At 41.7% G+C, this 27003-nt stretch overlaps 1 protein-coding gene across 3 annotated transcripts in view; it reads left to right on the top strand.

Annotated features, from left to right (window-relative positions):
- The window catches only part of ttll4 (tubulin tyrosine ligase-like family, member 4), an 89260-nt gene extending 71205 nt beyond the window's left edge, over positions 1-18055 (top strand). For 2 of the 3 annotated variants that reach the window (XM_048599079.1, XM_048599078.1), the window contains exons 17-19: positions 10207-10277; positions 13162-13241; positions 14543-18055. In XM_048599079.1, coding sequence (XP_048455036.1) covers positions 10207-10277; positions 13162-13241; positions 14543-14633 — 242 coding nt within the window. In that variant the 3' untranslated portion in view covers positions 14634-18055. Of the gene's footprint in view, positions 1-10206; positions 10278-13161; positions 13242-14542 lie in introns of those variants that run through there. The other variant, XR_007262469.1, reaches the window with a different exon arrangement.
- The last annotated feature ends 8948 nt before the right edge of the window (positions 18056-27003 follow it).

Below are 27003 nucleotides of genomic sequence, written 5' to 3' on the forward strand. Positions count from 1 at the left end.
TAATGCTGTGGGTCTGGAGTCACATGTAGGTCCAGGTGAGGAAGGACTTTAATGAACCAAATAGGGTTTTTTTTAACCCATCAATCAACAGTAATTTCATGGTTGCCACTAGATTTTATTTATACTGGATTCAGATTTCACTGACTACCACAGTGGAGTTTGAACCCGTATTCCTAGAACATTACCCTGGACTTCGGATGGTACAGTGACATTACCACTGTGCCATTGTTTCCCCCAAGAGTCTAGACTTATTAGAACTATTCCTGAGAGGCTAATTCCAAGGGAACCTGGGTGAAATTTGAATTCAATTCTTTGAATTTGGAATGAAAGCTAGTTTCAGTAATGGTGACCATGAAACTACCACCGATTGTGGTAAAAATCCATCTGGTTCATTAATGTCCTTTGAAGAAAGAAACCTGCTGTCTTTACCTGGTCTGGAATACATGTGAGCCCATTCCCATAGAAATATGGCTAACTTGTAACACCCATCTGAAATGGCCCAGCCAGCCATTCGGTTCAAAGGTAGTAAGGCATGGGTCACACATGCTTGCCTATACTATCAATGACGAAAGAGTACTTTGGCTTTCTTTTCAGTGATAAACACATTAAGCAAATAGACTGCTGAACAATATAGTTGCATAAATTGAAAAATGCATCTCCTTTAGACTGAAGAGGTTACAAGAACAACACAAGCACAGGAAGAGGCCCTTTGGCTCTCCAAGCCTGTTGCGACACGTTTTGCTCTTCCATACCAAAGCTATCTTCACTTACAGGATCCATATCCATATATTACCTTTCTATTCATGTATTCATGCAAGTCTTACTTGAATGCTGCTATTATGTCTGCTTTCATCACCACCTCAAGTGAGGTGTTCCACCCTTTGTGTGAAAAACTCGCCTTGCATATCTCTTGTAAACCCGCAACTCCCCCCCCCCCACCCCCCCCCTCCCCCCACCGCGCCCCGCCCCCCAACCAAACCTTGAAGCTGTGTCCCCTTGTAGTTGACCTCTCCACCCTGGGAAAGAGCCTCATACTTTCCACTCTATCCATGCCATTCACAATCTTATAAACTTCTATCAGCTTATCAGAAATAAGGCGGATGAACTTAGAGCATAGGTCGGTACTTGGAACTACGATGTTGTGGCCATTACAGAAACTTGGGTAACTCCAGGAGAGGAATGGTAGTTGGAAGTTCCGGGATTTAAATGCTTTAAAAGAAATAGGGAGAGTGGAAAAAGAGGCAGGGGAGTGGCATTGCTAGTCAGGGCTAGTATAGCAGCTACTGAAAGGCATTTCGAGAATGATATGTCTACAGAGTCAGTTTGGGTTGAGGTCCAGAACAAGAAAGGAGCAGTGACTTTGTTGGGTTTTTTTTTACAGACCCCCGAGTAGTTGCAGAGAAGTAGAGGTGCAGATTGGGAGGCGGATACTGGAAAGGTGCAGAAGTCACAGGGTTGCAGTCATGGGTGACTTCAATTTTCCAAATATTGATTGGAAACAATTTAGTTGTAATAGTTTTGATGGAGCGGATTTTGTCCAGTGCATTCAGGAAGGATTCCTGACACAGTATGTAGATAGACCAACACGAGGAGAGGCCACTTTGGATTTGGTGCTTGGCAATGAACCGGGCCAAGTGTTAGACCTGTTGATAGGAGAGCATTTTGGCGGTAGCGATCATAACTCAGTTACTTTTACAATAGTCACGGAAAAGGATAGGTACATACAGCAGGGTAAGGTTTATAATTGGGGGAAGGGTAATTACAATTCTGTTAGGCAAGAACTGGGTAACATAAATTGGGAATAGATGCTGTCAGGGAAGAGCACTATTGAAATGTGGAGATGCTTTAAGGAGTGCATACTGAGTGTGCTCGATATGTTTGTCCCTAGCAGGCAGGGCAGATGTGGTCGAGTGAGGAAGCCTTGGTTCTCAAGAAAGGTCGAACATCTGGTTGAGAGGAAGAAGGATGCTTATGTAAGGTTTAGGAAACAAGGAACAGAAAAGGCTTTACAGGGATACAAGTTATCCAGGAAGGAGCTTAGGAGAGCTAGAAGGAGGCATGAGAAAACCTTGGCAGATAGGATCAAGGAAAACTCCAAGCTTTTTTACACGTACGTGAGGAATAAGAGAATGACCAGAGAACGGGTAGGGCCGATCAAGGAGAGTAAAGGGAATTTGTGCACGGAGCCTAAAGAGATAAGAGGGGTCCTTAATGAATACTTTTCTTCGGTATTCACAACCCAGAGGGACTTAGTTGTAGAGGAGGACAGTGTGAAACAGACCGGTCAGCTAGAGGAGGTCGATGTTAGTAAGGAAGATGTGCTAGGAATTTTGAGGAAGTTGAAGATAGATAAGTCCCCCGGGCCTGATGGGATTTATCCAAGGATTCTATGGGAAGTGAGGGAAGAGATCGCAGGGCCTTTGGCGATGATCTTTTCGTCCTCACTGTCCATGGGTATAGTGCCGGAAGATTGGAGAGAGGCAAACGTCATTCCCTTGTTCAAAAAAGGGAATAATGATAACCCTGGAAATTACAGGCCAGTTAGTCTTACATCAGTGGTGGGCAAATTATTGGAAAGGGCTCAGAGAGGTAGGATTTATGATCGCTTGGAAAGGCACAGTTTGATTCGTGATAGTCAGCATGGATTTGTGAGGGGTAGATCACGCCTCACAAACCTTATTGATTTCTTTGAAGAGGTGACCAAACACGTGGATGAAGGTAGAGCAGTGGATGTGGTATACATGGATTTAAGTAAGGCGTTTGATAAAGTTCCCCATGGTAGGCTCATGCAGAAGGTAAGGAGGCATGGGATAGGGGAAATGTGGCAGATTGTCTAAGGGTCAGCTATTCTGAATCCAAAGGGTGGTAGTGGATGGAAAATATTCAACATGGTGCTCAGTTACGAGTGGTGTACCACAAGGATCTGTCCTGGGTCCTCTTCTATTTGTGATTTTTGTAAATGATTTGGATGAAGGAGTGGAAGGGTGGATTAGCAAGTTTGCGGACGATACAATGGTGGATCGCGTTGTGGACAGTGCGGAGGGCTGTTCTAGGTTACAAAGGGACATTGATAGGATGCAGAGCTGGGCTGAGAAGTGGCAGATGGAGTTTAACCCTGAAAAGTAAGAGATGATTCATTTTGGAAGAACAAACTTGAAAGCAGAATACAGGGTTAACGGAAAGATTCTTGGCAGTGTGGAGGAGCAGAGGGATCTCGGGGTTCATGTTCACAGTTCCCTGAAAGCTGCCACCCAGGTGGATAGAGTTGTTAAGAAGGCGTATGGTGTGTTAGCTTTCATTTATAGAGGGATTGAGTTCAAGAGCCGTGAAGTTATGCTCCAACTATACAAAAGCCTGGTTCAGCCACATCTGGAGTATTGTGTCCAGTTCTGGTCGCCTCATTACAGGAAAGATGTGGAGGCCTTGGAAAAGGTGCAGAGGAGATTTATCAGGATGTTGCCTGCAATGGAAGGAAGGTCTTACGAGGAATTTGAGAGACCTAGGGCTTTTCTATTTAGAACGACGAAGGATGAGAGGTGAATTGATAGAGGTGTACAAAATGATCAGAGGTATAGATAGAGTGGACAGCCAGAGACTTTTTCCTAGGGTGGAGGTAGCTATTACAAGGGGGCATAGTTTTAAAGTGAGTGGAGGTAGATAAAGGGGAGACGTCAGGTAGGTTCTTTACTCGGAGAGTGGTAGGGGCGTGGAATGCATTGCCGGAGAGGGTAGTGGAGTTGGCCTCATTCGGGGCATTTAAGCGGCTATTAGATAGGCATGTGGATGATAGTATAAGGTAGGGGTGGAGGTTAGATAGACCTTAGGATTAGGGTGAAAGTTCGGCACAACATCGTGGGCTGAAGGGCCTGTACTGTGCTGTACTGTTCTATGTTCTATTCTGATGAAGCTGTTGAATTCTTATCACTGAGGTGCATTCAAGCACTGGAGACAATGTTGAAAAGATAGTTTGTGCTGATTCCTGAAGGTGGTGGTTGAGTAATGGGGACAGCCTGAAGGAGGTTGGTATCTTAAGCTTTGAAAGGAAGCACCCTAATGCTGTAAGCCTACTGGGTGGCATAGAAAAGGCACGGCTGGAACATTGATTTAAAGTGAACTGTGGCTTAATAGAAGCATGTGAGTGCAAGCTAGATTTGAATGTAATTTCAGGATTTTTTTAAAATTCAAATTGACTTGTGGGTAGACTAAATGGAACAACAAACTCTGAAGTAATTCAGGAAACCTTTTGGGAGAGGAAATGAGTGTGGTTGTTGGGACAGTGTGGTGGATGAACTAAAATTGACTAAGCATCATCTGTATCTTGCATTGTTAATTCAGTTTGTACTTTCGCATGCTTTTAGTCACCTGTGCTGAGATAAATCATTTGTTTTAAATGCTGAATCAATGGTACTGACTTAGGATCTTCTGTATGACTGGGGGAGGTGGAACCTGTACAAATTGGACTATGAAAGGAGTCATAGAAGGAGGGAGCAAGGACAAAAACAAAAGTTAGAAAAGGGAATAAGAAAAGTGATAGGCAAACAAACCAAGGATAAAATTCAAACAGGGCTATTGAGAAAAATAAGAGTGAGACAAACAATGTTAAAAGACAAGCAGATAGATGTAAACAGATACAGTATAATTGGGATTATGGAGACATGGCTGCAGGGTGACCAGGGATTGGAACTGAATGTCCCAGGCTATTCACTATTTCAGAACGACAGGCAAAAAGGAAATGATGATGGTGTGGCATTGCTGGCTAAAGAGGAAGTTAACACAATAGTGAGAAACGATATTAACTCTGACAATGTGGAGTCTGTATGGGTGGAATTGAGAAATACCAAGGGACATTAAAAATATTAATGGGTGTCATATATAGACCCCCAAACTGCAGTGGTCATGTTGGGAATGGCATTAAACAGGAAATTAGAGGTACATGCGATAAGGGACTATCGGTGATCATGGATGATTTTAATCTGCACGTAGATTGGGCAAATCAAATTAGCCTCAGTGCCATAGAGGAGGAATTCCTGGAGTGTATACGGATGACTTTCTTGACCAATATGTAGAGGAACCAACTAGAGAGCAAGCCATCTTAAACTGAGTACTGTGTAATGAGAAGGTAGTTACTGCCAGTCTGGCTATGTGAGATCTCTTGAGGATGAGCGACCATAACACAGAAATTTTTTATTAAGATGGGAGAGAGGTAGTTGATTCGGAGACTAGGGTGCTGAATCTTAATAAAGGAAACTATGAAGATATAAGGTGTGAGCTGGCCTTGATAGATTGGGGAGAGTTACTTAAAGGGATGACCATGGATAGGCAATGGCAAACATTCAAGGAACGCATGGGGAACTGTAACAACTGTTTATTCCTGCCTGGCACAAAAGCAAAATGGGTAAGAGGGCCAATCCATAGCTTACAAAAGAAATTAGAGATAGTATCCGATCCAAGGAAGAAACATACAGATTGACCAAGAAAAATAATATGTCTGGGGATTGGGAGCAGTTTAGAATTCAGCAAAGAAGAAGCAAAGGATTGATTAAGAAGGGGAAAATACAGTACGAAAGTAAGCTTGCAGGGAACATAAAGACTGACACTAAGAGTTTCTATAGGTACATGAAGAGAAAAAGATCAGTGAAGACAAATGTAAGTCCCCTACAGACAGAAACGGGAGAATGTATAATAGGGGACAAAGCAATGGCTGAGGAGCTGAATACATGCTTTGGTTCTGTCTTCACAAAAGAAGACACATTTCAGATACCAAAAGTATTGGAGAATGCAAGATTTAGTGAGAGGGAAGAATTCAGGGAGATCAATATTAGCAGAGAAATGGTGCTGGGAAAATTGATGAGATTAAAGGTGGATAAATCACCAGGACCTGATAATCTACATTCCAGAGTACTTAAGGAAGTGGCTGTAGAAATAGTGGATACATTAATAATCATCTTCAGAATTCTACATACTCTGGAACAGTCCCTGCAGATTGGAGGGTAGTTAATGTCACCCCAATATTCAAAAAGGGAGGTCGAGAGAAAACGGGGAATTACAGACTCATAACCCTAACGTCAGTGGTGGGCAAAATTCTCAAAACTATTATCAAGGACTTTATGGTGGAGCGTTTAGAAAGCAGTGGCAGGATCAAACAGGATCAGACAGAATTTGTTGGAATTCTACGAAGATGTCGCTAGTAGAGTTGACAAGGGGAGCCAGTCGATGTGGTATATTTGGACTTCAGAAAGCATTTGAAAGTGTCCCATAAGATTATTGTGCAAGATTAAAGCACATGGGATTGGGGGGGAGGGGGAAGTGTATTGAAATAGATAGAAAACTAGTTGGCAGAGAAGAAACAACAAGTAGGAATTAATAGGTCCTTTTCAAATTAGCAGGCATTAACTAGTCGGGTGCCATAGGGATCGGTGCTGGGACCCCAGCTATTCACAATATATATTAATTATTTGGATGAGGGAAGAAAATGGTATCATCTGCAAACTGAGGTGTTACACGTTGGGTGGGAGGGTGAACTATGATGAGGATGCAGAGATCTTTCAGCATGATCTGGACAAGTTGAGTGCGTGGGCAAATCACTGGCAAATAATTGGGATAAATGTAAGGTTATTCTCTTTGGAAGCAAAAGCAAGAAGACAGATTACTACCTGAATGGCTGTAATTTGGGAGAGGGGAGTGTGCAGCAGGACCCGAGTGTCTTTGTGCACCAGTCGCTGAATGTAAGCATGCAGGTGAAGGCAAATGGTATGTTAGTCTTCATTGCGAAAGGTTTCAAGTACAGGAGTAGGGATGTGCTGTTGCAGTTATACAGGGCTTTGGTGAGGCCACACCTAGAATATTGTGTGCAGTTTTCGCCTTCCTTTTCTGAGGAAGGATGCTGTTGCTCTTGAGACAATGCAGCAAAGATTTACCAGGTTGATTCCGGGAATGGTGGAACTGACGTATGAGAAGAGATTGACTAGATTAGGATTGTTTTCACTGCATTTTGGATGAATGAGGGGGGATCTCAAAGAGACTTATAAAATTCTAACATATCTGGACAGGGTAGATGCAGGGAGGATGTTCTTGATGGTGGTGTGTCCAGAACCAGGGGTCATAGTCTGAGGATTTGAGGTAGACCTTTTAGGACAGAAATGAGGAGACATGGGGAGAAAACAATTGAGTTAGACATCAGCCATGATCGTGATGAATGGCGGAACAGGCTCGAAGGGTCATATGGCCTCCTCCTGCTCCTATCTTGTACGTTTATGTGGAAGTTACCTTGTTGAGAATTTACAGCAAAGAAACAAACCTTTCAGCTCATCATTTACACCTTTTGTGCTCTACATGAGACGCCTTTTGGCCCTCCTTTATCTAACCTTTATCACCATATTCAATTCTTTTACCCCTCAGTAAACCTGGCTCGTTTGCCCAGGAATATGCTTTTTAACTACTGCACGGTTTAGGAAATTCTACTTTTAACCACTATGTTTCAGTATTGCAGAATACTTACAGCACAGATGGCAACACCATTTGGCCCATCAAGTCTGCATTGGCTCCCTCCCAAAATTAATATTTTACTTAGTGCCATTTTCAAACCTTCTCCTCATAACCTTGCACATAACCATGAACTACTCTATTCCGCAAGCCAGCTGTGTTCCAGACCTTAACCACTCATTAGGAAAGCTGATGGAACATAATTGTTTATTGCCAAGGAATTTTTTTTTCCTTTATTCATTCATGGGATGTGGGCGTCACTGGCTAGGCCAGCATTTATTGTCCAGCGGGCCGTTAAGAGTAACCACGTTGCTGTTGGCCTGGAGTCACATGTTGGCCAGACCAGGTAAGGATGGCAATTGCCGTTCCTAAACGGCATTAGTGGACCAGATGGGTTTTTCCGACAATCAACAATGGGTTCATGGTCATCATTAGACTCTTAATTCCAGATATTTATTGAATTCAAATTCCACCATCTGCCGTGGCGGGATTCGAACCCTGGTCCCCAGTACATTGTCTGGGACTCTGGATTAACTGTCCAGCGATAATACCACTAGGCCTTCACCTCCCCAAGAAATCTGGGCTCGTCCGGTGTATGAACCAGAGACCTCTCACCTGCCAACACTGTGCGATACCCTAAGAGAGAATTGTACCCCTAAAGACCATAGTCCTACCAGACCATAAGGCTGTGCTCTTATTACTGATTACAACAATAGGAAAGTTATGCTTCAGGTATACAGAGCATTGGCAACACTATATCTGGAATACTGTGCATTTCTGTCATCTTGCGTAAGGCAGGTCCAGTGGGCTTTAAGCACTTCAAAGAAGATTACTGGACTAATACCTGAAATGGGGAACTTGTCTTATGGGGAAGCTTTCACTAAGCTCGGTTTGTATCCACTGGAGTTGGGCAAATAAGATGTGCCTTGATTGAAACATATAGGATGCTAAGAGGCTGAGTATCTTCCTTCTAACTTTGTTTGCACAAAGTTAGAAGTCAAACGACACCAGGTTATAGTTCAACAGGTTTATTTGGAAGCGCAGTCCCTTCATCAGGTGCAGTGAAAGAGCAGAGCACACAGAGACACCAAGGGCAGAGAGATCAAAAGATCGTACAACTGGTGTGAGTAAAGTGTCAGATGATGAGTTTCTGCAGGTGACCAGGAGGTGAGATGGTGAGTAAAGTGTCAGCAGCTGAATAACCAGCGAAGGGATGACCTATAATCTGATTAAATGAGGCAGAGAGATAATTACAAATTAAAAATAAGGTGGTGCTGGAGACAAACTAAATGACTGGAGTCGCATGCTGAATTCAAGACTGTACAAACTAATTAAGGTAGAGAAATCATAATTTATCAAGGTGATGCTGTCGAAACAGGACAGTAAGGAAGATTTTACAGATACAGAACAATATGGTGGTGTCACCTCTAGCGCGATATGAACCCACGATCACAGTTGAGGCCGTCTTCATGGGTACAGAACTTGGCTACCAGTCTCTGCTCGGCAATTCTGTGTTGTATATCTTGAAGTCCACCTTGGAGGATGCTTACCCGAAGATCGGAGGCTGAATGCCCTTGACCGCTGAAGTGTTCCCTGACTGGGAGGGAACATTCCTAACTGGCAATTGTCATATGGTATCCATTCATCTGTTGTCATACCGTCTGCATGCTTTCACTGATATAACATGCCTTGGGGCATCCTTGCCTCCAGCGTATGAGATGGACAACATTGGCTGAGTCACATGATTATCTGCCGTGTATGTGGTAGGTGGTATCCTCACGTGATGGTTGTATCTTCTTTACTGTCCTGTTTTGACAGCATCACCTTGATTAGTTGTTATGATCTCTCTATCTTAATTCCAGTCATTTAGTTTGTCTCCAGCACCACCTTATTTTAAATTTTTTGTAGTTATCTCTCTGCCTCACTTAATCAGATGATGGGTGATCCCTTCGCTGGTTATTCACCTGTTGACACTTTACTCACTGTCTAACACTCCCGGTCACCTGCAAAAACTCATCATCTGACACTCCACTCACACCAGTTGTATGATCTTTTGATCTCCCTGCCTATAAACTCTGGATCTGTGTGCTCTGCTCTCTCACTAGGGGCTGCTGAAGGGGCTGTGCTCTGAAAGCTTGAGAGATTTCAAATAAACTTGTTGGACCATAACCTCATGTTATGTGACTTCTGACTTTATCCATCCTACTCCAACGCTGGTATCTCCACGTCATAACTTTGTATGCACATTTGGGATGTTAACTATGAAATACTGTGTACTCAGTAGTCCTTTTATATTAGGAAATATAATAAGTGGTGATCTGATTGCCTTCTAGTACAAAATCTGTTCAATTTATCTGTGTTCGTTCAAGTGGGTTATGAAATTGCTGCATAATATTTCTGCAAGCACCATACTTGTTGTAGAATCAAAGCTATATATAGTGCGACAGATCGCCAGGTTCAAGTTTCTGCCCGAACAGAACTGCAACAGCTGTGCTTGTGCTTTAACTGCGGTTAGCTTTACTTGGCGAAATAGAAGTAAAAAAAGTATCCTTTGCCTGGACACATACATAAAGAATGGTTGATTGAGTGAGGTGACAAAGGATGGCTGAAGCAGGGAAATTGCATCCCATTGGTAACTGAACGTGTTACAGAATGCTTTAGTGGGAGATTAGAAGAACGTCTTTGTAGTTGTAATTTATTCTGTTTGCATTTATCTTCTTACAGGAATTGATGTGCTGAAAGAACTGAGTTACAGAGGGGTTCATCTCGGACTATCTGTTCATCCTGCTCATGTTGTGAGTAGTCACAAATATGTTGTCTTTTGCAGTCTTCTGCCAGCCAAAATGTCTCTTTTTAGGTGATTATTTGTATGACAGTAAGGTTGTGAGATGCAAGTGTTATTAACTGTATCGTGATTTTGACACAGACCAGATCACCTGAGGGAAAGTCGAGAGACCCTCTAATTGCAGGAAAAATTAGTCACTGTGGCTCAATCATCTAGTTCTTGGCAGTAGGAATTGCAAAATTTGAAGATCTTGACGTCGTTTCTCTAATATACGAGATCTGCATCTTCTAAATTTTACCATTTGACTTCATCATCTAGATTTCTTAACTGTGAGTCAGGCTGAACAATATTAAAAAATCTGTTGTAACTTGTTCAGGCAAGGTTCTACTACCAAAACAGCTACCAGACAGTTCTGCCAATTTAACTCTACTTAGCATAATGACTTTCATTCAGGTGTCCTGTATGAAAAGCTCAGTGAATGCTGGCAGTGCTAAACTTTTGTTTTTATCAGATCTGTATTTTCAGTCACAAAAGCCTGTTGGGTTATCTTGTCTGAAGCAGAGATAATTGACCTTTATTTGACCCATATGCTTGGTCTAGTACCCACTTTATACTTGATAATTGCCCATTGTAAACCATCTCTGGGAAAAGTCAGCTTCGCCCAACCTAAATTTGGATACCACTGAATAGTTTTTCCCTTCCCAACATGCCACTTTAAGTGATAGCTGTTGCTTTCATGGTCTTTGATCTTTCAGTTGATGAGGCTAAAAGGTGGGAATGAATCTGAATTTGTCTCCCTCTTGGATATGAGTTTATGAAATTGGTAACCAAGGAAAATTGACTAAGAATCATAGAAACACTGGGAAGTTGACAGTTTCCAGAAAACCAGTTTAAGGATAAAACTGGAGCAAACCTTTACACACTTCTGTTTATAATTTATTAACAGATCACATTGTAAACATGCACCTCCTAATATGAGAATGCTCATATTTACAATTAAGTGCAGCGCAAATACTACTAATATGACTAGGTATTTTCTGCAGATATCGTTATGTGACAGAACCATCCAAAAAAAAGACAAAGAATTAATTGGTTCATTCAGACATTGTGCATTTCACTTCCCACGCTGCACACAAGTCACTCCACTTAATCAGGCGAGCAGAATTACTTTTGGCTAATTTAGAGAGCTTGGGTGAAAAACCTCTGGTTCTAATCTGTATAGATAATTGCGCAAGTTGCCAGAGGCTGCAGTAGCCGATATTGTGCCATTATTCATAGCTACTGCTCACTTATCTTGTGCAACTAAAGATGTCTTCCACTATCAGGAGCTTGTTTAGCTGATTTTTCTTTGAAGGGCTACGGTGAATCTACACTCTCCACACGATCTGTTTGAGTTGATGGCTACATAAAAGATGTACACCGAGGAACTGAATTTCGTAAATTGAAATTAAACAAGAATTCCTTTGAAGCAGGAAGCAACCAAAGTCCATGCAAATCGAGGCTTCTAATGCATAGCAATGCTTTATTTCCTGAAGTTTTACTTGGGAAACTACAGTATTACATCTTCAAAAACAAATAAAAGAAAAATGCCACCTCGAATTTATGAAGCGGAGAATTATTTATATTTTTAAAATTGTTGCCACCACCCAATTTGATAGATTAGAGTGTCATGAAAATGAGAGTTCTACAGTCACTGCTGCGTGTAAAGGGGAATTGCAGTGAAACAATTTTTATCGTGTGCAGGAAGAAAAAAATGAGATCCCATTAAGGCCAACCCTCCCTATCTAGCTTAAATATCCTAACCATCCAAGCAAAGTCTGCTCCCTTCTTCATCTTGAACCCATGGCTTGTATCGTCTTGGACTTTACCCCTAGCCATAGCTTTTCTAGTGAAAACTGGCCCAGCTCCTTGAGTGTATCTTGCTAGTAAAGAGCTGTAAAGGTTGGTATCCTTCAAGTAGCTCTTATAGATCCTGTATAGGGCCTCAATACACAACCATCTTGAGTTTTCTTTTGAAAGGTATATTTCTGGTTCTGTTGACAATCTTAGTTATACAACCTACAACTGTATAAACTTGTCTATTATGGCTCTTCAGCATTCGTTATGGACTTTTTTACTTCATGCTCCCCCACTTTTTGGATTACTCCAGGGACTCAAGCAGCCTTAAATAAGCGATACACAGGTGTATAGCACAGAGTAATGAAATGTCATGATGTCAGCCTGTAAGCCCCAATACCATTCTGGGGAAACTGCAATGTATGCGTAACACCACCACCATCACCAATAAGAGACAACTTATTCCAGCTGTTTTGAGATAAAGGCTGACTTTCCATTTGCATTTCAGTTACCTTGCTGCTAACTTTGTGACTTGTATGCAAGGGCATTCAAATCATTTAATAGTTCCTCATTCCGCTAGTATTGGGCAAAACTGATGCCTCGCTCGAAGCCAAAATACTTTTCCATTTGTATTAACTGAACATGTAAAACCACGTTCTGTCCATGCTTGATTGTAAATTGTGATTCCACCTGAACAACTTTGTGTTCCTGAATGTTGTACTAGTTGCAGACTTGTGTATACAGCTCTATTCCTACGTGCATATAGTTAATAGTCATGGTGAAAAACTGGGCTTCCAATGATTGAACCCCCTTTAAAATGGGTTATCACATCTACGACCTGTGAGGCACACTCCTATTAGCTCCTGTCTCTTCCCAACAAGTCTCAAGATTATTTCTGATTTCATACACTTCATGTTTGCCAATAATCTGTGATGGAGTATTGATAATTGGCCCCCTTGGAAACTGTACTGGTCACAGTTGCTTCTTACTGTATTTTCAATTGTTGATTTATATTTGTTATTCTGGGTAAAAATGAAAACTTCTTTTCCTCTTGCCAGTGGCACCCACCTAGATTTAATTTCCCTTCAAAGTCGGACCACAACATGAATGGAGAATCTAAGGTCAATCCTTCCCAAAGGTAAGACCAAAATGTAGTTTGAAGTTGGTTATCATTTGAAACTGATGCTGATTTATGTATTGATATTTTAGAGCTTCAGTTAATATCAGACCTTTTCTTTTGAGCATTTTGGGTGTAATGAAGCAAGCTTTGTCATCTATGAACCCCTCCAATCTCATCTGTTTATTTTGGGAGCTCTCATTAAGCAAAAGAATTTGATTTCCATAGCATTCAAAACCTCATTGCACTTCAAAATCTCATCGCACAACCCTTTGCAAGCTTTCTGAAGGATAGTCACTATAAGAAATGCGCAGCAAGTTTCAAAAAGAGCAGTGCAATAAATGACAAGATGATCTGTTTTGGTGATATGGGTTGAGTGATTTTTAATTGCTTCAAAAGGGTCACCTGTGCTTTTGGCTGTCACAACTCTGAACTCTAGTTCCCTTCCTAAATTTCCCTGTGCCTGTATCTCTCTCTGCCTTTCTCTCGCTCTCTCTCTCTCTCTCTCTCGCTCTCGCTCTCTCTCGCTCTCTCTCGCTCTCGCTCTCTCTCGCTCTCGCTCTCGCTCTCTCTCGCTCTCGCTCTCGCTCTCGCTCTCTCTCGCTCTCTCTCTCTCCATCCCCCTCTCTCTCTCTCTCCATCCCCCCATCTCTTTTTCCAAACCCCCCCACCCCCTCTCTCACTTTTAAATCTACCTCGTTAACTGACATTTTGGCTATCTGTGCTAATATTGCTGGTTTATTACACTCCAAGGACACTGTTTAGATACAGGTAATTGTTCATAAATATTGGCTGGGATACTCTGAGAGCCCCTTTGGATTAATACCCTGGCTTCCCCATGGCCAGTTTAGACATGCTACATTGGAGTCTCAACCCGATGTTGTTTCAAAGTCTGTAATGACGAGGTATGAAGTCAATGAATTGGAATCATTCCAGACTGTACTGAACCAAGACTGATGGTGTAAGTGCAGAGGAAGCATGGGCTTTTTAAGCCACTTTATACAAAGCTTCAATTTCATAGCCTAATGATTATCTACTGACAGGGTTACCTGGAAGCACGGTGTATAAATATTACATGAATTGAGGGCTGGCTGCCTTCTTTATTCTTTCGTGGGATGTGGGTGTAGCTAGCAAAGTCAGCATTTGTTAGTCATCCTTAATTGCCTTTGAACTAAGTGGCTTCCTAGGTCATTTCAGAGGGTAATTAAGAGTTTTGTGGAGTAAACCACTGATCATGACCATAATAAGTTTCTCTCTAATAATCTAAATGGCAGAAACTAACAGCTAGGTTCATAAGACACCTGTTTTTCTTTTATTTGCAGTCGAGAAACTGTGCCAAAAAAGAAAGTAGCTGCAAATCAAGAACCTAATCCTACTCCACCACAACCAGTGGAAGTCCAGCAGTTGTCCTGACAGCGAACAGACTAGCTGCTACCACAACTGGGTGGTGGAGTACTTCTCATCATCCAAACAACACTTCTGGAAGTGAAGCTTACTGCTAATTGCCGACAGCTTAATCTCTCAGATTCATAAATCTACCTCTGCTGAGGGAGAGGATGTGGGGGGAGCGGGGTATTGACCATTTGCTGAAAGGAGGCCTTACTGCGGCCTGTGTTCGCTAAGCGCAGACTCACCTTGGTCTAAGTTCCCATTGCACACCAGCCATTCACCCCATTGTAAAATGTACACTCTGCATCGAAAGAATCTAAGCCTTACTGAACTGCCAAACTAAAATGTAGAAATTTGACCAGCTAACTGACCCTGTAGCATTTGTGATGTTCAAGAATCTAAATTTAACAATCCTCTGGCTGCACAACACAATTGCTATCTTTTACAGTGTAGTGAATGGCTAAACTGTTGGCATGAGAAATCGTGCCAAATAATATCACCCAAAAAGTGTCAATATCCTACAAAATTATTTTAAAACAGTGGAGTGATCTACAAGAGCAATTATGTCACAAAATTGATATGCTGTAAATCCTAATTTTGATTTTTTTCTTAATTAATTGAGACCTGGTGCACTGTCTTCCTAAATTATTTACTCCTTCATTCTTAACTAATTGCACTGTATTATGTAAATGCTCACTGTGCTATACTCATCACTGACAGTGAGTACCTTGTTAGGCTAAAGAGTATTGTTCTTTTATAATTAAGTCTTTAAGACCAAAAATAGTCTTGGAGCTGAAATTTGTCTTTAAAATCACCTTAACAGGATATAAACAACTGGATTTTGTATGAGAGTTCAGTCCTGAAAAGAGAAAACGTAAACCATTTATTAAATCTCTGCAGTATTTCATCTTGACTGCCTTGATATGTGTGAATCGATTTTATCAGACCGAGTGTCAGCAGATATACTGGGTAACTCTAGTTCTTGTCTGGATGAGGGCCAGTATTTAAGTTTTATGTAACCTGATGCCAGATGTTAAGTATCCAGACCTCTTGGAGGCTATGGCGCAGCTAACGCAGGAGAACCTTTAGATCAAAGTATTTGTGGGTCGCTCCTGATCCAGATCTGTGCACTGTTGTGAAATATGCATATTGCTGATCCACAGTGCGGCTGCAGCATGGAAAAGGATGTTTCTGTATTAAACTTACTTGTGTAACTGATGCAAGGTTTCTCATCTTTCTGCTATAAATTCTGTGAATTCTGACGTAGATATCAAGCCTAATTGTTTATTTTGTGGAGATTAGTTTATTTCTGTTTCTCTCCATTCCTTCCTGCCAAGTTTCTAAACACCTACCTGGAATAGTTTTCAGACCTTTATCAGGAGCTCCATTCACCTGTTGTTGTTCTTCCCCCTTATCCCTTGATGCAGTTTTTTTCTGCAAGCCCCTGCAGTGTTGCTGACAGTGCTAAGTCACCTTGACTTTCTCTTTGGAGATGAGAGGGATGGAATTAACATTGAAGCTGTACTGGCCAACCCACCATAATGTATTTGTAGCCATCTGTTTCTTCTTTTCACTAAAGTGATATGGTTTAGTACAAGGTTGAAGGTAGAATTCCTGATATAGAAGTACTCTTGTTGATTTGACGTTTCCCAGCAATTTAACTCTATATATAGAATTGAATGGCAGCCGATGATCAGGTCTTCCCCTACTCCTAAGGTGCCAAGTAATGCAAGTCAGAAGATTGCATCAAAGGAAGAAGCCTTTAACTTTTTGTTAAACTTCTGGGATATTGGAATATCTGCAAGTACAGCAAATGTCTTCAGTGAATGTTGAAAAGGTAGTGAGGGAAACCTACTAGTTGATCAAATGTGAATTGCGCAATGAGCCTGATCCTTATGGGGTTGAGGTTTAGTTTTCTTGCTTTTGAGTGCAGATTTTTATCACTTCATAGGTGAACAGCTGAGGGCTTTAGGTTTCTCATTTCCTGGTGTTATTCCACTCAGTCAAACAAAAAATGTGGAATCTTCTGTAAGGAGTGGGAAGGAAGCATGTTTAGTCTGTTTGACAAATTTATTGTGTGGGACAAGAGGTTGGGGTTACCTATAAGAATTTTTGCTTGTTCCGCATCATCCTTTAACCCTTTCCTGGCTGAATGAAAAGTAAGCTCATCTACAGTAATTGCTGAAGTTCCTGAATAAGGTTAACTTGTGCCAGCTCACCAGTTGCTGTTAATGTACGCACATGTTAATGGATGGGTGACTCTACTGTCTGTTTGAGCCATGCTGGCACAGCCATGTGCTGGAGTGTCCTGTTTCAATATTTCTATAACTGGTGGCTGCTTCCAGTAAATGTAGTAATTGCCATGAGGCTGCTCTCTCTACAGTTGATTTCTCTAATAAAAAATACATATTTTTGAATCAGACAAAAGATCACAACTTTATACTCCCCAAGCTACTTTCCACTGTAGACTTTGGCCGTGCAATGCAAGTCAAAAGAAAATAGATTATTTAAATGATCTTGTGCATTCACCAGTTTTGACATGTTTACAAGTTTGCTGTGAATTAGGAATGAAAGAAATACTGACTATCTGTGAAATGATAATTGTAAGGTGATACCTGTTTTGTGGGATTTCTGTTGCGCTTTAGTTTAATGATGGTAAGCCCATTGTTGCAAGAACAATTAATGTTCTCCCTCTTTCCCCATTTAAGGTAATGGACAAAATTTCATTGTGAGAATAATTCAAATAAATTTTGTTTTTAAGAAACATTTGTGTATGTTAAATAGTGATACTAAAGCAACAGTGAAAATTTTGCATTTGCCCTAAATCTAGCAATCTAAATAATGTTAACTGAATCCACGCCCACTTTTTGTATATGTGACTGCTTTAAATTGTATGCGGCCTAACTGTCCAGCATCTATCTACTCCAAACTATTACGGGATTATGCGAGAAATCCTACAAGGAGCTGGGTATCACCAAATTTTAACCCCTTTTGTGTACAGAATTGTTTACAGGAGTGGCAGCGCGCACAAATTCTGGGAGTTGTTCAGTCTTTGTTTTTTCCACCGTGGATTCTGTTTCTACATCACACTCTGCTGCAGCAATGACTCCAGCACAGGTGGAAATCTTCTGCCACAGCAGGCTGTGTTCTGGGGAAAGCGAAGAGAAAAGATGCTTTTCTCAAAATGTGATACGTTTACTGAGAAGCAAGTTTATAATCATTCAAACTCTGTTCTGTCATGAACAGACTTTTTAATAAGTTAATTACTAATTGAGAACTATGTTGTGTATTCTGGCACTTGTCTGCTGTCTTTATGTTTACCTATTTCTTGAAGTATCCAAGGATCTGATCAAGATTGGTTTCTAACAGTACAGAAGCTGTTGAGAGACTACAGTTTTGAGCTGAGCAATAATTTAAGAATCCTAATAAATATATCTTGGAGCTAATGTTTTTTTGAAGACGTGTCTTTTGTTCATTTCCTTATTGTTGCCAATACGATCCCATTGATTCGTTCTACACAGGCATAGCATCCATGTCTTGAATAAATTCAGAGATCAAAAGATATTGATAATCTGGAATGGGCAGGCTGAAAATAAATAATTGTAGATAACTGAACAACATGGAGAAAGAAACAAAGTGAATCATAGGATGCAGTGCAGAAAGAGGCCATCGGAGTCCGTACCAAACCTCTGGAGTGTATCCCACCCTGAGCTTCTAACCCTACCTTTTTAAATAACTGCCTAACCCATCCAACCTGCAGACCCCTGGATACTGAGGCAATTTTAGCATAGCTAATCCACCTAACCTGTACATCGTTGGACATGGGAGGAAACTAGACCAAATCCACACTGACATGGGAGAACATGCAAACTCTACACAGTTGCCCAAGGGTGGAATCGAACCTGGGTCTCTTACACTGCGGCAGCTATGACCCTCCTGGTTAACTCCTGCAGTTGCAGTAATCTGTCCAATGTCATTTTAACCATCTCTTAGATCATTCCTCAACCTCAGCTTGAGTTTGTGCAAACCAACCTTCTCAGATTCAAAACGAATCTGTTCTGTACATCCAAGTTCAAAACGTTCTGAATGCAGTATTCCAAAAGGGATCTTACCAAGGCTTTGTATGTCTGAACATCAATTCCTCCCTTTATATTTAAGCCTCCTCACAATGAAGACTAATATTCCTTTAGCTGTTTTGACACTTCTGGTTTTAAAAAGTTGAGCATCGAGTACAGATTCCTTGAAATTTCAGAGGTATGTGCTAGGCTCAGCCATCTTCAGCTGCTTTTCTCCGACAGGTCAGAAGTGGAGACATTCACTGATTGCATGATTTACATTTCCTTGGGTACTGAAATAGTCCGCCTGTTTGCAATATTCAGGCTTGGGCTGATAAGCGGCATGTAATATTCATGTCATGCTATCTCGCTTCATTAGGCAAGCCTTTCATCTCTGGAATCAGTCTAGTGAACCTCCTCTGAACTGCCTCCATGAGATGAATTACTAATTCATCTGCTCTTTGCAGTTTTTGATTACGAGAAGAGTGATGCCCAATTCGGGGTGGGGGGGGTGTGGAGGAGGACTTCTGTCTTGCTCACATAGCGTCATACAGAATGGAAACAGACCCTTCGGTCAAACTCATCCAGGTCAGACAAATTTCCAAAAGTAAATTAGTCCCACCTACAATCTTTAATGTATGTTGGAACAGAAAAATCAGCACTTCTTTTTCATATTACATCCCAAAAAAATGGGAGTTCTCAACGATACAGCACCCTATTAGCGCCGGTCTGGAATACCAAGCTGGATACTATGGAGGTTGAGTCAAGAAAACTATTCTGATTGAAAGATTTTTTTAAAAAGAAAGTATTTGGGTTGTCACAGTTCAAAAATGTCTGCTGCAACAAAATGCAAAGGTTTGTTTTCAAACCTGCATGCAAGAGTAACATTGCAATGAACTGCAAGTTCCAAGGTGTTTTATATATATCTGGAGCAATGGTGGGAGTGGGGGAGGTGGCAGTGGGGAGGAGAATGTGCTAAATATAATGGTACTGGCCTGGGAGCTATGCGGAACATGTTGATGAATGGTAACTGGCTGTACTTTGTGCAGTTCTGTAGATGGGATAATGATGCAGTGTCAGAACGCTGCAATGATATTGATCAATTCACATCCATCTGTCCTCAGTCCAGATTGATTTGAGTGATTATACAATCAAGACAGTTTTCTCCAATATCCAATGAGAACAACTTGTGTAACAACCTACATTTAGAAAAGAACCTTTCACGTAGTGGAAACATCCTGAGACATCTCACAGGAGTGTCATGAACAGCAACACTTTATGATATAAAGTTTTTTTTTATTCATTCACTGAATGAGGGCATCGCTGGCTAGGCAGCATTTATTGTCCATCCCTAATTGCCCAGAGGGCAGTTCAAAGTCATCTACATTGATGTAGGTCTGGAGTCACATGTAGGCCAGACCAGGTAAGGATGGCAGTTTCCTTCCCTAAAGGGCATGAGTGAACCAGATGGGTTTTTCCTCCCCCGCCCCCAACAATTGACAATGGATTCACGGTCATCATTAAATTCCTAGTTCCAGATATTTATTGAATTCAAATTCCACCATCTGCTGTGGCAGGATTCAAACCCAGGTCGCCAGAACATTATCTGGGTCTCTGGATTAACAGTCCAGTGATAATGCCACTAGCCCATCGCCTCTCCTGAAGAGAAGGAAATCTGAGCTTGTCTGGGATATGAACTTGAGACCTCTCGCCTGTCAAAACTTGAGTAATTCTGAAGGAAGACCCATCTTGTCAAAATCTTTCATCTTACACTCATTAGGATAATTCATAAGAATACCAATGTAGAGATGAACAATATGTATATATTATATGAGAAGAGCATGCTGATTGGTTGACAAATGGACTCCAATTGGTAGATGTAATGCCATGGAGAATACAGCAGTTTAAATCATAACAAGTAGGCCATCAAGTTTACTCTACAGTTAAATAAGATCATGACCTGATAATCCACAACTCCACTTTCTTCATAACCCTTGATTCACTTTATGATTAAAAACCTGTCTATCTCAGCCTTGAATATACTTAATGACCCAGCCTCAACAGTGTCTGTGATAAAGAATTCCATTAATTCATTCTTTTCAGAAGAAATTCCTCCTATCTCTGTCTTAGATGGGTGAGCCTTCACTCTGAGATTATTCCCCCTGGTGTTAGATTCTCCTGCAAGGGGAGACAACCTTTCTGCATCTACCTTGTCAAGTCCCTTAAGAATTTTAATAAGGTTTCAATAAGGTCACCTCTCATTCTTCTAAACTCCAATGAGTACAGGCCCGACCTTTTTAACCGCTTCTCATAAGACAGTCTCTCCGTACCCATGCTCAGCTGAGTGAGCCTTCTCTGGATTGTCTCCAATGCCAGTATATCTTTCTTTAAATAAGGGGCCCACAACTGCTCACATTGTTCCATCTGTTGTTTAACCAGTGCCTTGTATAGTTTTGTGAAAGCCTCCTCATTTTTATACTCCATTCTTTTTGAAATAAAGGTCAGCACTCTATTGCCTCACAAAAACCGTAAGAGCTGCTGATGCTGTAAATCAGAAACAAAAGCAGAAATTGCAGGAAAACTCAGCAGGTCTGGAAAAATCTGTGAAGAGAAATCAAAGGTAACATTTCAGGTTGAATGACCCTTCCTCGAAACATTAGCTGTGATTTATCTCCACAGATACTGCCAGACCTGCTGAGCTTTTCCAGCAATTTCTGGTTTTGATTCCATTTTCCTTCTTTGTTACCTGTTGAATTTGGATGTTTATTTTTCAATATTCACAGATGAGGGCTCCAAATCTCTCTGACTCGTAGCTTCCTGCAGTCTTTCTCCATTTAAATAATCCTCCCCTTTATTCTTCCTGCCAGAGTGCATAACCTCACAATTACCCATATTATATTCCAATGCTAAGTTTCTGTCCACTCGCTTAACCTGCCTCTATCCCCCTGCAAATTCCACCTTACCCACCTACTTTTCTGTCATCTGCAAACAAGGCTATAGCATATTCACTTCCCTCATCTGAGTCATTAATATGCTAGACATGTAAACAGTTAGATGATGACTGATAGTTAACTGCCAAGATTGCAAATTGTCCTGATGAGGACAGGACAATAAGCCTCAACAGCATGTATCTTTTTTTTTAGGAATACCCAAGAGTCTTTGAAAGTGGGAAGCAAATTAGAGAGGTAGGAATTTGTAAAGAGCAAATTCTAGTGTTGGGCCTGGGCTTCTAGGAAGACAAGTTCATTAACAGTGAGTGTTTATAATTAGGAATGTACAAGAGGTTAGTGTTAAAGGAATATAGAGTCATTGAATCATTCAGCATTGAAACTGACCCTTTGGTGCAACTAATCCGTGCCAAAAATAATCCCAAACTAAACTAATTCCACCTGCCTGCTCCTGGCCCATATCCCTCCAAACCTTTCCTATTCATGTACTTATCTAAGTGCCTTTTGAAAGTTGTAACTGCACCCATATCCACCACTTCCTCAGGAAGTTCATTCCACATATGAACCTGTGTGTAAAACATTTGCCCCTCATATCTTTTTTAAATCTTGTCTCCTCTCACCATAAAAGTAATCTTGAAATCACCCACCATAGGGAAAAGACACCTACCATTAACCATATCTATACCCCTCATGATTTTATAAACTTCAGTAGGGTCACCTCTTAACCTCCTGCGCTCCAGTGAGAAAGGTCCCAGCCTATCCAGCCTCTCCTTATAACTCAAACCCTCCATCCAGGCAACATCCTGGTAAATCTCTTCTGAATTCTCCCTAGCTTAATAATATCCCTCCTATAACAGGGCACATATGGACAAGATGGGCCGATTGGCTGTATTGTTTCATTTCTATGGTTCTATATATTTTGAATAGTTGTAAAATATCACAGAGTGATAAGGTCATGGAAGGATTTGAAAACAAGGATGAGAATTTTAAAATAAAGATATAGCTTGTCTGGGAGTCAAAATAAGTCAGTAAACAAAATGCAATACACTCTTATAAATAATTGGAAACAGAGACCAAAAGCTTAGGAAAAGAGGTAGGTTTTAAGAAGTGACTACAAGGAGAAGAAAAACATTTCAGGGGTGACCAATATGAAATAAACATGGTTTAAAAGTGGAACAAGGGGTTATACAGGTGTAAGCCGTTGGTTATGTTGTAGTGAGCACAGAATCAGAGAATTGCCATGATATAGGAGACCATTTGGTCCCTTGTGTTTCTTTCCTGCCCTTTCCCCATAGCCTGTGCATTTATTTCTATCCAAATAATCATCCAATGCCAATTTGAATATTCCTTGGTTAGACTGGGGCCCTTTCTAAACCTGCACTCTGACCGTGTGTGGCTTTTCATGTGGTTCATGGTTGCAATTCAGTTCATGCTTTTACTTTCCCACCTTGGATGGGACAATCCATGCATAGGGTCATAGAATCATACAGCACAGAAATAGACCCTTCAGTCCAACTCATCCTTGCTGACCAGACATCCTAAATTAATTCAGTCCCATTTGCCAGCATTTGGCCCACATCCCTCTAAACCCTTTCTATTCACATAACCATCCAGATGCCTTTTAAATGTTGTAATTGTACCAGCCTCCACCACTTCCTCTGGCAGCTCATCCCATACAAGCAACACCCTCTGGTTCTTTTTAAATATTTCCCCTGTCACCTTAAAGCTTTTACCTTCTGGTTTTGGATTCCCCTACCCTGGGAAAAAGACCTTGGTTATTCACCTAACCTATGCCCTCATGATTTTATAGACTTCTATAGGGTCTTCCCTCAGCTTCCGAAGCTCCAAGGAAAATAGCCCTAGCCTATCCAGACTCTCTGTATAGTTCAAACCCTCCAGACTCGGCAACATCCTTATAAATCTTTTTTGCAACCTCTCTAGTTTAAGGTCTTAAATCACACAACACCAGGTTGTAGTCAAACAGGTTTATTTGAAAACACTAGCTTCTAAAGCTCTGTTCCTTCCTCCACCTGAGGAAGGAGCAGAGCTGTGAAAGCTTGTGTTTTCAAATAAACCTGTTAGACTATAACCTGGTGTCATGTGATTTTTGACCTTGCCCACCCCAATCCAACACCAGCACCTTCACATCATCTCCGGTTTAACAATATTCTTGCAATAGAAGGGTAACCAGATTTGTAGGCAGTATTCTAAAAGAGGCCTCACCAATGTCCTGTACAGCTGCAACATGATGTCCTAAATCCTATAGTCAATGTTCTGACCAATGAATATTCCTGTTGAGTCATATTGATGTACTGACACATAGACATGTACAGCACAGAAGGTGGTCATTCGACTCATCATGTCTGCAGTGGGTAACAAAGATCTGACTATACTAATCTTATATTCCAGCATTAGGCACATAGCCTAATGGCAATGCAAGCAAATACCTAAATACTGTTTACATTTTATAAGAATTTCTGACTTAACCACCCTTTCAGGCAGTGCCTTCCAAATTCCCACCACACTCTGCATGAAAATGTTTCTCCTCAATTCTCTTCTTAACCTCATTTGTTTTCTAATCAATCTGTTCAGAGACGTTACACACCTCTGGAGCAGGCGGGTTCAGACCCTGGATCTCTTAGTCCAGGGGTAGAGACACTACCACTGCACCACAAGAGGAAGCCCCCCACACCCCCACTTAGTTTTGTATTTTTAATCTAACCTATGTTTCTAATCACCTGTTCAGAGATGTTATTACATACCTCGGGAGCAGGTGGGACTTGAACCCAGGCCTTCTGGTCCAGGGGTATGGACACTACTACTGTGGTGCAAGATGGCCCCTCCTGCTTAGCCTTCTGCTTCTTAGCTTAATCTATGCCACCTGGTTATTGACCCATTTGCTAATGGATAAAGTATCCACTCTATCTATGCCCGTCATGATCTGATACACCTCTAAAAGGTCTCCTTTTAACCTTTGCTGCTCCAAGCCGGTCCAATTTTTCCTCATAGCTCAGGAGGATCCTCGTAAACTTCTTCTGCACCCTCTTCAATGCAATCACCTTTCCTGTAATGTGGTGACCAGAACTGCACACAGCACTCTAGTTGGAGACTAACTAGTGTTTTACACAGTTCCAGCAGAACATCCCTGCTTTTATGTTCCACGCTTCGGATAATATGGGATAAAGCATTCCATATCAGCCCATTGAGTCCACGCTGACCCTCTGAACAGCATCCCACCGTGACCCACACCCCTACCCTAACCCTGTATTTCCCATGGCTAACCCATCTAGCCTGCACGTCTTTGGACTGTGGGAGGAAGTCCACGCAGACACAGGGAGAATATACAGACTTCACACGGACAGTTGCCCGAGGGTGGAATTGAACCTGGGTCCCTGGTGCTGTGAGGCAGCAGTGCTCACCACTGAGGCACCGTGCCACCCCTTTGCACGTGCTCTTATTTTGCGGACCAGACTGATGCTGCTGCTGCTTTCTAAAGCCCCGATAGACCACATCAAATGGATTACCCTCATCACAGTGTGGCGGTAATACATTTTCTAAAGCTGTTGCCTCCTGATCGAGAGAAACTCCGTTAGTCAATGTCCTGAGTGATCAACTTATGAATAAAAACTGTGAGTAGCAGCAAGCCATTTGGCCCCTCCAGCCTGCTGTGTCATTCATTCAGACTCAGAGCTGATTACTCCACCTTCCCACCTACTCCCAAGTACCTTTCAGCCCCTTGTTTCACAAGAACGTATCCTCTATTGCCTCATCGTTACTCATTAATTCTGCATTCACTGCATCATGAGGAAGAGATTTTGTCCTCTCCGAGGTTTATGAGTCTTTGGAATTCCTTTCCTCAACAGGTGGAAGATACAATATTTTTAAGGCAGAGACAGATCGATTCTTGATGACCAAGGGAATGAAAGATTATCGAGGATGTGCAGGAACGTAGAACCATTGAGTCATATAGCACAGAAACAGGCCCTTCGGCCCAACACATCCATGCCGACCAAGTTTCCCAAACTGAACTAGTCCTAATTGCCTGCGTTTGGCCCATATCCCTTCAAACCCTTCCTATTCACATGCCTGCCCAAATTTCCTCCAAAATGTTGTGATTGTACCTGCCTCTACCGCTTCCTCTGGCAGCTCATTCCATGCACACACCACCTTCTGTGTGAAAAAGTTGCCCCTTAGGTCCCTTTTAATTCTTTCCCCTCTCACCTTAAACCTATGCCCTCTAGTTTTGGGCTCCCATACCCTGGGGAAAAGATCTGTTCTATTCACCTTATTTATGCCCCTCATGATTTTATAAACCTTTGTAAGATCACCCTTCAGCCTCTGACAATCCAGGGAAAACGGTCCCAGCCTATTCAGGCTCTCTCTCTATAGCTCAAACCCTCCAGTAGTGGTAGTATGCTAGTAAATCTGATCAGCCATGATCGTATAGAATGGCATAGTGGTTTTGAAGGGCTGAGTGGCCTGCTCTTGTCACTTGTTTGGATGTTCATAAACACCCTCATGCCCTCTATGTTAAATTGGTGGCCCTTGTTTTTTGATTCTTTATTCATTAATGGGATGAGGACATCACTGGCTAGGCAGCATTTATTGACCATCCCAGAGGGCAGTTACAAGTCAACCCCATTGTCTGTGGGTCTGGAGTCACGTGTAGGCCAGACAAGGTAAGGATGGCAGTTTCCTTCCCTAAAGGGCATTAGTGAATCAGATGGGTCTTTCCTACAATCAGCAATGGATTCATGGTCATCATTAGACTCTTAATTCCAGGTATTTATTGAATTCAAATTCCACCATCTGCTGTGGCGGGATTTGAACCCGGGTTCCCGGAATGTTATCTGGGTCTCTGGATTAACAGTGCAGCGATAATACCACTAGGCCATCGCCTCCCTGTAAACAGTAACCCCTGGATTCTCCCACAAGAGGAAACACCCTGTCCACAGCCACCCTGTAAGAACCCATCAGAATCTTCTATGTTTCACTAGCTGTGTCTGATATTTCTATGACCAGTGTGGAACAGCGATAGATAACTTACCCATCATTCTTCAGTTCCTCTATTAAAGTGATCATGGATCGTGCTGGCCTAAAGGAACCCATTCAGGATACCCTGTACTGAAGCTGTGTGTACAGTTTTGGTCTTGAGATTGCTGTAGCCAGTTTACACCTATGGTTCTTCATATCTGGAAGCATTTTAATCCATGAAGGTTCAAGGTGTTAAAACATGTGATTGATTGTCCATATTTTACCGTTATTGTGACTGGTGTGGGAGAAATCCAACAAAACACCAAGTTGGGAAGATTGTGAGATTCGATCCTTCACTTTCGCTGGGTCAAAATCCTGGAATTCCCTCCCTAATGGCATTGCGGGTCAACCCACAGC

This window comes from Rhincodon typus, chromosome 7 (assembly GCF_021869965.1).
Source record: "Rhincodon typus isolate 14 chromosome 7, sRhiTyp1.1, whole genome shotgun sequence".
Taxonomy (NCBI): Eukaryota; Metazoa; Chordata; class Chondrichthyes; order Orectolobiformes; family Rhincodontidae; genus Rhincodon; species Rhincodon typus.